Below are 13,303 nucleotides of genomic sequence, written 5' to 3'. Positions count from 1 at the left end.
GGCCACAGAATTGCTATAAATAGCAAGTCATTTTTACTTTTGATATCACTGTTAGTTTAGCTGAACATTCCTCCTCCCTCTCTTATTTTGCATTCAGAATACAGAAGCAGTGTAAGCTTTATATTTATAAAGATTTAATATTTGCATTTTCTATTATATTTTTAAACTCCTGGCCCGGTATTGTTCTTCAGTTTGTGATTAACAACTTTATAGTTTTGTCTTCTAATTGTATATGAATACTGACAATGAAGAATGGCAAAGACTTCAGTGCAAACACTAAATGTTAAAGGCCAGCGGCTATCTCAGTGTTATCCAGTTTATTAGGAAATTACTTACATAAGAAAAAGAAAAAAGAACAAAACAATAAAACGCAACATAAAAAGCATTAACTGAACCATTTAAGAAACACAAACTTCATCCAACAAACACAGAAACTGGGAAATCGCCCAGTGAAGATAGGTAAAAATCCAATTACAAAAAGAAACTGGTTGTGATAAAAGCGTATAAGCACGGAGGGCACCAAGATTGAACTTGAAAACCACTGAAGTGAATCTCCAAGAGAATATTCTGTTTTGTTAGAAATTCAATGACATCACAATACATGTTTTGAGAATTTTCAATATTCATGTTGACTTAGTTCTGAAATAAGTAGAATGTGTAATAAACCATAAATACTAGAAATTTTTTATTCATATTTTGTACAGAGCAGCTAATTTCTGGCTACAAACAGGAAAAAAAAAATCAGTATTGCAGAATTCATAATCCTGGTTCAGGCTCAAAACAATTAGATAACAGTTATACTTAAGTAAGACACATACATACATATAAACACATGTACACACACTTTTAAAACATTTATTAATTTCATAAAATGCTTGTTTTTATACAAAGCAAAAAACTAGCAGAAAAACAGTTTGTATGGACTTAACGCATTTCCAAAAAAAACTAGTTTAAAATAATTTTACTACAACAAAAGAAACACAAAGCTCAGTTCATTGCAAGAAAAATGCTTTTCAGTTCTAACAATTCAGTATTTTTGCTACATAGTAGCTTCTTTACCCGTTACTTTCTTCTTGTTTTGAAGAAAAAAAGTTCAGACTAACAGGCTTATGATTCAAAAATAAAAAGCTTGCACTTGAAAATGTAGTCTACAGTCATAGGAAAAAGCAGAGTGCCCTCAAAAAGTATGCATTACATGTTTTAACAATTAATAGGATTAGGAGTTTCTAATGGTAAAGGAGATTGTATCTTATGTTCAATAAAGTAGATATGTTGGTACAAGCTAAAATTTATACATATACTGTTTAGTGGGAACAAAACTAGTTCTGGTAAATATTTCAGTGAGCTCATAAGTAAATAAATGTGAACTTGCCTTGTAAACTGAAGGAACAAATGCTCAAACAAACAAGAGGCACAAACAGGAAATAAAACTATAAAAGGTTACTGTATGACATAGAAACACTTTTAGTGATACACACAGCATTAAACTTTTAATGTAAAGCTTTAAAATAATTTTCAAAAACTTACTTGCTATGGTCATCAGCTTGCCAAACATTGCTGAGCTATTTGCTTCAGACTGTAAACGAGAAAGACAAATAGCATAATTTTAATATGAAGACAGCAAAAATATGATTTAATACATTAAAATTAAGGAAAGAGGACACTAATATTATAATTTACTAGGTATAAAGGATAGAAACGTATGGATTTTTCTTCTTCATGTATAAAGTGGGTATAGAAAAGAATCGCCCCCTTCGAAATATTCCCTTTTTTTTTTTTGCTTTACAGCCTAAAATGAAAACACACGCAAAAAGTGAAAGATATCACAGTTCAGAAAAATTATATATAAAAAAAACAAAAAAAAAAAAAAAACAAAAAACAAAAACAAGAAATACTGAGATTAATAAAGGATCACCCCCAATGTCAATATTTTGTTTAATCACCTTTTGCTTTAATGACAGCCTTGAGTCTGTTGGGATACTTCTCTATCAGCTTTGCACATCTAGATTGAGCAATATTTGCCCCTCTTCTTTACAGAACTGTTTTAAGTTTCGTCAAATTGGATGGTGAGTGTTGGTGGACTGCTATCATCAAATCTTCCACAGATTTTCAATGGGATTTAGGTCTGGGATCTGACCGCGCCACAAGAGGACATTTACTTTTTTCTCCTTCAGCCACTGTGTGGTCAATTTTGCTGTTTGCTTCAGGTCATTGTCATGATGAAAGGTGAAAATTCTGCCCATCTTCAACTTTCTGGCAGGGGGTAGCAGGTTTTTCTCAAGAATTTGACAGTATTTTGCCCCATCCATTTTTCCTTCTACCCTAACGAGAGCCCCAGGCCCTACGGCAGAGAAACACCCCCACAACAGGATGCTGCCACCTCCATGCTTTACTGTAGAAATGATGTGTTGTGGATAGTGAGTGCATTGGATTTCCGCCAGGTGTACCATTTCGTATTGAGGCCAGATAGTTCGATTTTGGTCTCATCTGACCATAAGACTTTTTCCACTTGGCATCAGAATCTTCAAGGTGCATTCTGGCAAAGCTCAAACAACTCTTAATGTGGCCTTTCTTCAGAAGTGGCTTTTTCCTTGCGACCCTCCAGAACAAGCCACAATTGTGGAGCGCTTGTGAAATTGTTGTCACATGTACACAATGACCACTCTTTGCCATAATATCCTGTAACTCCTTCAAAGTGGCCATTGGCCCCTTGGTAGCCTCGCTTACCAGTTTCCTCCTTGCTCTGACATCCAGTTTAGAGGGATGGTTGGATCCAGGGAGGGTCCAAGTAGTACCAAACACTTGCCACTTCTTTATTATGGACTTTATTGTGTTCTGTTAGATTGATAAAGCCTTTGAGATTTTTTTGTATCCATCTCCTGCCTTATGTCTGTCCACAACTCTTTTCCCGAGATCTTTTGAAAGTGGCTTGCCACGCATAGTCAGTTGCTTCACTAATCACACTGATTACAACTGAAATGGAAATTAAGGTTACTTACACCTGATTGAGTATACAAATATTGTTTAGGAGGGGGTGATCCTTTATTCATTTCAGTATTTCTTGTTTTTTATTTTTTAAGATTCTTCTGAACTGTAGCTGTGAAATTTTTCACTTGGATGTTATAGATTGCATTGAGTAAGTAAAGCTGGAAAAAATATTGGTTAGTGTGTTTTCATTTAAGGTTATAAAGCAACAACAACAAAAAAAAAATTTCAAAAGGGGTGATTCTTTTCTATACCCATTGTATGTACTATGCATATACAGTATCACAAGCACATATGGACATCAATGGGGGTGGGGTGGGTAACACCTCACTGAAGGACTGGGCAATTACAAGTAAATATTATTTCTACTTTTTCATGCATTAATTGACAGTATAAGGAGAAACATTTTGGCAAGCCTAACACAGTTAAATGCAAATTTCAACCTAGAGTGTCAGAAGGAGGCATTTTCCTTATTCAAGATAATCTTGCAGTGTACAGAGAGTTTTCCTATGTGGACTGTGGGGTACAAAAATTACTCATTACACCTGGTAATGCATACATGTGCACAAAGTGGTGAGCACAGGATGACTAATGGACCATTAACCAGTAGATTGATTAATACCGCAATAATGCATCTATCTTTCATATTACTACAAACAGAACCTTGCATGGTTCTAACAATGAGATGTACCATTTTAAAAAAAACTTTTTTTTTTTTTTTTAAACTATACTTTTCCCCACTGAAAGCAAAGTCAATGATTATCATTAGACAATGTGATAATGTATAGTCTTGCTTTCAGCATGTCTCTCCTGGCAGGACATGCATCTTCTAAGATGACAAAGCATCATCCACTGAGCTCTGAGAGAGTTTTCAGCCAATGGCTGGAAGTACAATACACTCAATATCTGGTTGGCTTTAGTACAATGTGCCTTAATAAAGTGTTTCTCTGCTTGTTTTGTTTTTTAATCTGAGGTACATTTTACTATATTTTTACCAGCATAGTACACTAATACTCAACTTAGAGGTTGGTTGGAAGAAATGAAGCAGCACTTATTATATAGTGCCTTTCATACCTATGCATTATATAGTGCCTCTCATATCTACCTGGTCATTCAACATGCTGTTATGATCCTCATCATAGTGTCAATGCACATCTTGGCCTGTCCAGTGCCAGACCCATTGGACAAATCCAGAATAAAATCTATTATACTCTTTCCACCATGCTGCCCAATCTGATGCCAGCTTTCCCATTTCTACTGTGCTTCAAAATGTCAGTCCATGATATTAACAGTCACTATTCTACCCATACCTCTAACAGGTGTACCTGCCACCCAAATTTTAAACTACACCCATTTCTAAATTGCCTTGTTCTCCATTCTGCCAAAACCAAACCATAATGTCTTCACCCTTCCTCAGTCATCTTCCAATAACTTTTTCTGTAGAGGCACACTTTTTGTGACCTAATAACATCCCAAGGCACACCAATATCTTATTAACCAGAAATACATATACAGTATATCTCATACACTTGCTAAGCTGCATGAAGGTGTGGGACTAATGGAGAAACTGGTAAAAAGGAGCTCAGAGATCATTGTTCACAGGCATGGAACTTAGTGAGCACTTTGGTAGCACCTCAAGCTGCTTTGTCCCCTGCCCACCCCACTCTGCCTCAGAGGCAACTTGCATGCCCACTGCCTTGTGAGGCTCGCTGGTAACCACACACCCAGGGCAGATGGAGTGTACCAGCCAGGAGACACGTCCAAAATGCTCTAACATGACTATCGCAAAACTGCTTTTATGCCAGCTTCTCCAAGGAGACCTATCCTTCTCAGACAGGTCTCAACCACCTGCGGAGCTTGTGTGGGGAAAAAGTCCATGTGCACGTTCATCCTTGATCATTTGGCCTGCTGCTGAATTCTTAAGTCAGGTTGGTCTGGTCCGAGCTCCTTTATCTTTTTTTCCTTCAAGTGAACAATATAGGAAAGGGTGTTTCACTTGAAGATGCCTTCTTCCTAAAGTCACACTCGCTCATCTGGAGATACATTAATGGCAGGTGTGAACTGTGAAACATTGACATGAACATAAAGTAGTGCGTTGACGATTGCCCATTCACTTTAGATAAAAAAACCTAAAACAATACTAATTCGGTGCAAATAAATGTAGGAGGGTCCGGGGCGCAGAAAGCTGCATTCCCAGAAAAATCTGAAAGCAACTAATTAAAGAGAAGAATTGGGTCATCAGCTTGCCAAAAGATTAACGACTTAAATACACTGTCATTTGGCCGGTGTCCTTCACTCAGGAAATATAGGTATTCACACAGAAATTAAACAAATACAAGTCAAAACCAATTTTTAATGGATGTTGACATGCACTGACACAAGGAACATGCAAATAAATTTATTCCATGATTATTTCACATTAAGTAGAGTTTTTAAAATATTTTTGTGGAGGGTCAGTTTTGCATTAATCCATTATTCAAGAAATCTTCCAAGTACACAGTTTGTTCTGATTTCAGACCAACATGAGTAATCAGACTTTTGTTACTGCTTAGCTAGTGGAGAAATCCAGAATTAGAACATTTACTGTACTGGTGTTGGTTATAATCAATTGTATCCAAGAGACCGTATTACATTCGCCAATGTACCACATATGATACTCTGGCTGTGCCTTCACATCATCTTTCAGGAGTGATGCCCTACCTCCAACCAAAAAAAAAAAAAAAAAGTATGCTCTTTCGCCAGTATTCCTATAAATATGCATATCTGTGATGATGTGATGCTGTTCTGTTAACACAGTACATAGTGTAGTACTAATGAGATATGCTTTGAAGCATCAAGTTACACAATTACAACTTGCACCTAATCTGTGACATCATGTGCTCTTACAGCACACACAAATCTATTTCTGAGCTAACTCCATAATGGGTGGTATGCCTTTTTTTTCTTTTTAAAAGATAAGCATAATTACAGTAATCATGCACTGAAATGTTCATTTCTAAACACGACTTATGCCTTTTTTCTTTTGAAGATGTGTTAAGGTGCTGCAGGAGCACTGATAGGCATTTTCATGTATAGTTTTTACTCACATTTTTATCAAGTATTATTGTGCCTTCCAAAGTAATAAGTCTACACAGTCATTTATCATTGTGGTACCAATGCTGTAAAAAAAATCGAGTAATGTTAATTTTTGGTATTGTAATACTGAGTTGGTACTGGAAAAAAAATAAATCGGTTCTTGTGACATCCATACTATTCAGATCGAAAATTAAAGCATGCTTACCGTGGGTTGTTTATGTAAGTCCAGAAGCTCTCGTACATGACTTCTTAACATGTTCTGGCACTTCCACATTTCATTTAGAGCTCTGAAGAATACAAAAAAATATCTTACAATAAACATGTCTAGCAATTACTTAAAAATATCTACCACCAAGATACTTTCCAGTACTCATAACAAAAGTATAAATAATGATAAAACAAATTCTTACTTCACTGCATTAGGATCCAGGCTGGCATACAAGTAATACAGACACTTCATTTTTTCCTGGGTTTCTAGATTATGAGGCACCATATATTGAGCAAAGATCTTCTCCACTAGCAACCTATTCCAGAAAGGAATGTGTGAAAAACAAGATTTAGTAAAAGTGTTTAAAAATATATTTTCTTCCCTTCTTAGATATAAAAATGAAAAAGCAACTTGTATCTACTAGCTATGTAAGTGCTAAAATCTCAGCTGTGAAAGTAATCAAAGTATAATGTTCTTTGAATTTATTTTATATAATATTATTGACAACTGAGCAGCTTCAAAAATGCTTAATGGAAAGCAAGGAATTAAAGGACACTATGAAAACACACAGTATAATAATTATTTACAAAGAAAAACAGGTTAGCCACATACGTTAATGAGCCAAAACATTATAACCAATCCCACATGAAATGAATGACATGAAGAATTCAGAAGTACATTAGATGGTAAGCTGACATTAGGTAACTTGTAGATGACATGATGATATACAGAAGGTAAGGGAAGGTGTAAAGACTTTGATAAGACCTACGGACAGTGGTTTGAAGAGGGAAAAACCATCTACCACCAACAGGATGTTGGGATGCCAAGACTCATCAATGCGAGAGGTCAATTCCACCTTACAATTTATGGGAACCATCAGAGGTCTTTCAGATTATGCTCCTTTGGGTCAAAGCTGTTCTGGCAGCACACAGGGGAGCAACAGCATATTAGGCAGGTGATCACATTGTTTTGGCTTATCTGTGTATTATTTTCAAGTGACCACTTGTTTTAAAAATGTAATTCTATATTCACAGCATTTGAACCAAATAATAAATGAATTAAATATTTTTTCCCTATTAAGCAACATGAATTAAACGTATTGTTGTTTTGCTGTAAGTACCCCTTAGCATTTTACCATTGAGCAGTTTTGTCTATTTAATGTCATTACTGGCATGGAGTTGTTGTAAGGCTGCCACTTTTTTTCATGGATGGAGGACACCACAGTAACTGACAGAAGCAATAATTTAAAAAAAACAAAAAAAACCCACCAGTATTCAGCCCAAAATGAGCATTTGTTAGCTAACATAATGGAATGGGTTATAACCAGAATAATACAATCTAAATGTTTAAGATGACTGAGCTAAGGTCGAACACAAATGCAGAGTAACATACTAACCATAAAATGAAGTGAGGATTAATGTACATTACTTCATGGATAAGAAAACTATGAGGATACCCAACCAAATGCCCTATTCAGGAAATAGGGAGGAAATCCCTAGATGAAAAGGCAGTTTCACAGCCATCATCTGCTGAGGTGTACACTTTAAAATAAATGGACTTCTGCTGTAGGGTACTACACTACACATTCAGCAACAGCTAAAGTGGGAATCAGTTCTGAATTGTAATGATTCAATCCATAAGGAAATACTGTAGTTTGCAGCAAGCAAAGTCTAAACATGTTACCTTGACAGTGAATTCTTAATCTTTCAAAGAAAAAGCAAAATTCTGTCCCTACACATGGACCTCTGACTGGTGAACAAGCAAGTGTCAGTCACCTAGACATATAAAGGACTGAAGGCAAAATAATGGTAGTCTAAGGCCAGTGAGATAAGAGGAACTGTGTAGATGAAGACAGGATAAGAGGAAGTCATAAAGACAAAAAGTAACTTTTGCAACCAAATTATATTTTTTGCCATTTTGCCCTCTAACCAGAAAATTGTTTTTCCAGAGCTGTTTACTGGCTCACTGTATATAATGTATTACAATGTGGTTTTATCCTAAGGAAGGTACTTTCCCCCTCCTATACTGAAAGATCTGTGTTTTATTTTAAGCAGGCAATGTGAGCTGCTCAAAAAATAAAATCAGATTTTCATTGCCACATTGCATAATATTCTAGCCAGTCTTAACTTAGATCTTTACAATGAAGCAGTAATAGCAAGATACATATCATGAAGTCTAAATTTCTCAGCAGAAACATGTGTACTTCAAGAATGGACATCTCTTTAAAGTGATTCTATTGCTATCCAGAAAGGTACTCTTATTTTTTGTACACCATATGAGAAACAAAATTACATAATGGAAAAGCAGTTAAGAATTATGAAAAAAAACTCGTCATTAATTTGATCATTTTCTGTATAATCCATCTAGTAAAATATACACATGGTTGTAATAAATAACTTTTTTTGTCAGATACAAAATAAGTTAATTATAAACCGTTGTGACAATGTAAAGACAAATGTTCGAAATTAAGAAATATAATGATGGGCTGTGATGGTGCTGGCTTACTTGTCATCAATGCTGTTTTGATAATAGATGTGCAGCAGTTTGTCTTTAATCCAGCTCACTTTCTGGGCAGCATCTTTCCCAGCCTCATGATGAAGACAGTACTTCTTATAAAGTTGCGCTAAGCCCATCATTGCTTCCTTCCGAACACGCCACTATAAACCGAAATAAATCCGATTAGAGTGTGGTAGAAAAAAAAAGAAAAAAAAAAAAAAGTACAGTGGAAGTTTAAGCCACCTGGCTTTGGTAAGTTCCAAAAAAAGAACAGAGTAGCTATTTTCAATATTGTACGTAAAAATTTCAAGTAGATGCAATTATTGATGGTTAATTTATCAATAACTGAAACCCATATTTATGTTATGTACAGCAGCATAAAATATGACAATTTCTTTAATAAATGATAGTAGAAATCTTGCACATTTTACAGGTGCACATTTAAAAGTACAACTATGACTGTACAAATTTCATACACATTCTTTACCATTTTTACATTAAGGCTTTGAATCAAGTGCGCAAGTACAAACATCACTGAAAAGGCTTGTGTGTATAGATTAGACCAGGAGAATTAAGATTAACATTAACCCTAATAACCATCACATGGCCAGTCACCAACAGGTGGACTACCACTTTCAAGATAATATGATGTAATTAGTGTCAACTACAAGTTTCATACAATAGCCAACAGACAGACAAACTAAACAGAAAGAGTAATGTTTGATCCAGAAGCAGATAATATGGTTTACATGAATGGGTGTCAGAAGCAAAAAGCTCTTGGTGAGAGCATAAACCCTTCTGCTACAAGAAAGCTGAGAAGATAATGCAAAGCATGAGGAGAAAAACCATGCATATTCTCACAAAAGACACTTAGGATGCTGAGCTCTTTATTATGGAGTTGAGGATTTTTCTCTTCGTGTTAACTTTTGTGTGTGATAAAACATTTATAGACTCTGATCAAATTATTAAGTACACCATACTAATACGGGGTAGGAGCTCCTTTGGTTCTTAAAGCAGCCTCAATTATGTGTGGCATGGATACCACAAGATGTTGGAAACATACCACTGAGTATCTGGTCCATGTTGACATGACTGCACCACATTTTTGTAGATTTGTAGGTTGCACATTCCTACAATAAATATTCAATTACAAATCCCCCTTCTACTATAACCCAAAGGTATTCTAATGGAGTCAGATCCAGTGACTGGGAAAGCCACTAAATAACACTAAACTCACCATCATGTTAATGAAACATGTCTGAGACTACCTTTGCTTTACGACTTGATGCATCATGAAGCTGGAAGAAGCCATTAGTAGATGAGTAAATTGTGGCAATGAAGGTATGCGCATGGTCAGCATAAATACTCAGATATATTATGACATTCAAGCAGTGATTGATTGGTATAAATGGGCCACCCAACATGCGCCAACAAAACATTCTCCTCATCTTTACACCACCACCTCCAGCCTAGACTGTCGACACAAGTGAGATCGGGTGCGTGGATTCATGCTGCTGGCACCAAACCATCAGCGTGCCTCAGCAGACATTGAGACTGATCAGACCAGCCTACATGTTTTCCACACTTCACCTGTACAGCTTTGGAGAGCCTGTGCCCACTGCATCCTTTGTTGACAGAAGTGGAACCTAATGTGGCCTTCTGATGTTGTAGCCCATCTGTGATTTACCTCAATGTCCAATGTGCTGTGCATTCTGAGGTGCTTTTCTGATCACCACAGTGGTAAAAAGTGTTTATTGGAGTTACATCAGCATTTGTATCAGTATGAAACAGTCCAGCAATTCTCCTCTGACCTTGTTCATCAAGAGGACACTTCTGTCCACATAACTGTCACTCGCTAGATAGGTTTTTTGTTCTCTGCATCATTCTGAGTAAATTCTAGAAACGGTTGTGCATTAAAATCCCAGGATATCAGCAGTTACAGAAATAAACTAGCCTGTGTGGCACCTGCAATCATGGTCGAAATCACAGAGATCACATTTTTCCCAATTTTGGTGCTTGATGCGATTATTAATTGAGGCTCCTGACCTGTACATGCATGATTCACAGTTTTGACAATTCCATTGAAAAGCAGATGTACAGATGTTTCTAATAATTTGTTCAGTGAATGAACTTTACATTAGGTTACTTCTTGCCATTTTAGTTTATGGCTTTTAAACAGAAGTTAAAGTGATATACTTTTACTGAATAAAGAAAAAAAAACAGTTACATGTGGCAAAGAAGGCATCAAAATAAAGATATTAAACACACTTACTCTTTTGTCTAATGTCCTTTCCCTCACAAATCCAAGCAACTGATCATTGACAAGTGAAAGATCTTTTTTGCCAGCAGTTATTATTGTAACAATAACATCATGCCGAATAGCTTCTTCAGGATCATGAGATCTAACCTTAAGAAACTCTAACAAAAAGGAACAAATAAAAAATGGAGAGTAATATAAAAATTCAAATAATGATAAAATGGTAACTTTCTAATAAATAAAAAACAACAACAATTGTAGTAAAAATATTCACTAAATATTGTATGACCACTTTTGTGGAATATAAACATATTTCTGTTAAATGACATGAAAAATTTGTATTCAGCTACTGAATAAACTTCAATATGTCTATTAATTAGAAACACAGCAACAATATGGAATTTTGTATATTCAACCATGTGAAAAGTTAAAATAAAGACTAACTGACAATGACTTTACATAAATAAGCAATGGGTCAGCTCCTTTAATGTTAATAGGGAACAGTTTGAACATATAGTACATTATATTCATCACAGAACTGGGTTTTGGGTTAAAGCACAAAATAGAATACTGTACAATAAAAAAAGATTAAGTGCAGATGATGCTTAATACCATTTTTTAGCTTGTTGCTTATATAACTAATAGCTTCTGTAATGCAGTTAAATACAGAAAACTGACTTAAAATAATTTAGCAACAATAACAAATTCAAACCTTACTTTCTACTTTCAAGATGTCTGACTAATTTTAAAATCGTACTGGGTTTATATTCAGTTGGTTCTAACAAAAGTGCTCAAGAACTTATACTTATGTGTAAATACTTACGTGTAAAACGTGTTAGATTTCTTCCCATTGTTTCTTTTTGTCCTAAAAAGGACATTCCATTCTGGGGTGGTGTAATATTTCTCATTTTGTTAAGTTTAATAACTCATAACATCGTAATAAAGCTTCACATTTCCTTGCATATTTAAAATTTAATTTCCATTTTTATTTTCACTTATATATTTAAAATTTCACGATTACTATTATTTTAAAAAGCATATCTGTTTAAATTATTAGCTAATTATTTTAGGCCGTGATACTTGACTAGTTAAAAACATCTTTACTGAAAAATTCATTTTAGACTACATCACATAAAAGAACACCTGTTTTTTTGTGGTTTTAGCTGTTTGTGTTGTCTTCAAATCTTCTTCAGCCATTTCCTTAATTTTTAAACTATTAATCAAACTGTTGTGTCTCTTGATGCAAGTACTGACAAATCCATGCTTGACTAGAACTGAAAAATCGCTGGATGTATAATTAAAAATGTGTAAAAAAAAAAATAAATAAAAAAATAAATTCTTAATTGAAAACATTTCAAACAATAAAAGTACAGTAGACCCCCGCAAAGTCGTGGTTCAGGGTTCATGGACTCAGTCGTTCGCGGATTTTTTCTTAGAAAATAACTTAATTGTTAGCGGAAAGCACAGATATCCTCTGCAATTTTTTATGGCTTTTTTCATGGCAATACTGTGCTGTAGAGAGAACAAGAAGCAACTGCTGAGGGAAATGCGGTTTGGGATGGTGAAAGTAGCCAATCCAAGAGCGTTATGCATTTCTCCTTGCTGCTGATTGATTGCTGCCATGTGACGTGTCTCCAGGTGAGTGGGTTTACCACCGCAGTTTGGGATGGTGAAAGTAGCCAATCTGAGAGCATTATTCATTTCTCCTTGCTGCGGATTGATTACTGCCATGTGACGCATCTCCAGGTGACTGGGTTTACCACCGCGGTTTGGGATGGTGAAAGTAGCCAATCCAAGAGCGTTATTCATTTCTTCTTGCTGATGATTGACTGCTGCTTAGTGACGCGTCTCCATCTGAGTGTTCTCGTGTTTTCCATTTTGTTATTGTTTTGTTATTTTTAAACGCACACGATGTGTGTTGAATCGCCCTGCACTTTTTAAGGCTTCTGGAAATGAGCCTAAGCGCCAAAAGAAGTTTAAAACGCTCCAGGAGAAGGTATGAACTACTGGATTTGCTCCAGGAACTAAAAAGTTATGCTGCAGTAGCACGCCACTATGGCATTAATGAAAGCACCGTATGCTACATAAAGAACGAAGCAACGATCTGGAGTACCATATCTGTAAGTTTCTGTGATAGCGCCAAATAGGTAACGACCGTTAAGGAATAAAAATATTGTCAGGATGGAATCTGCCTTGGTACTGTAGATCACCGACTGCAGGAAGAACATTCCCTTGGATGGTAACATCATCCGTGAGAAAGCACAGAAATTGTACCAGCAGTT

At 35.6% G+C, this 13,303-nt stretch overlaps 1 protein-coding gene across 2 annotated transcripts in view; it reads right to left on the bottom strand.

The window, feature by feature from the left end:
- pds5a (PDS5 cohesin associated factor A) overlaps nt 1-13,303 on the bottom strand; it is a 210,302-nt gene that overhangs the window by 85,438 nt on the left and 111,561 nt on the right. For both annotated transcript variants that reach the window (XM_051928056.1, XM_051928057.1), the window contains exons 11-15: nt 11,037-11,182; nt 8,774-8,925; nt 6,471-6,584; nt 6,266-6,347; nt 1,528-1,576 (exon numbers count right to left, since the gene is read on the bottom strand). In XM_051928056.1, the coding sequence (XP_051784016.1) occupies nt 1,528-1,576; nt 6,266-6,347; nt 6,471-6,584; nt 8,774-8,925; nt 11,037-11,182 (543 nt within the window). The remainder of the gene's footprint in view (nt 1-1,527; nt 1,577-6,265; nt 6,348-6,470; nt 6,585-8,773; nt 8,926-11,036; nt 11,183-13,303) is intronic.

Source organism: Erpetoichthys calabaricus, chromosome 5 (genome assembly GCF_900747795.2).
Source record: "Erpetoichthys calabaricus chromosome 5, fErpCal1.3, whole genome shotgun sequence".
NCBI classification, from domain to species: Eukaryota; Metazoa; Chordata; class Cladistia; order Polypteriformes; family Polypteridae; genus Erpetoichthys; species Erpetoichthys calabaricus.
Note: the sequence above shows the minus strand (reverse complement) of the source record. Positions and strands in the feature narration are given on the sequence as shown.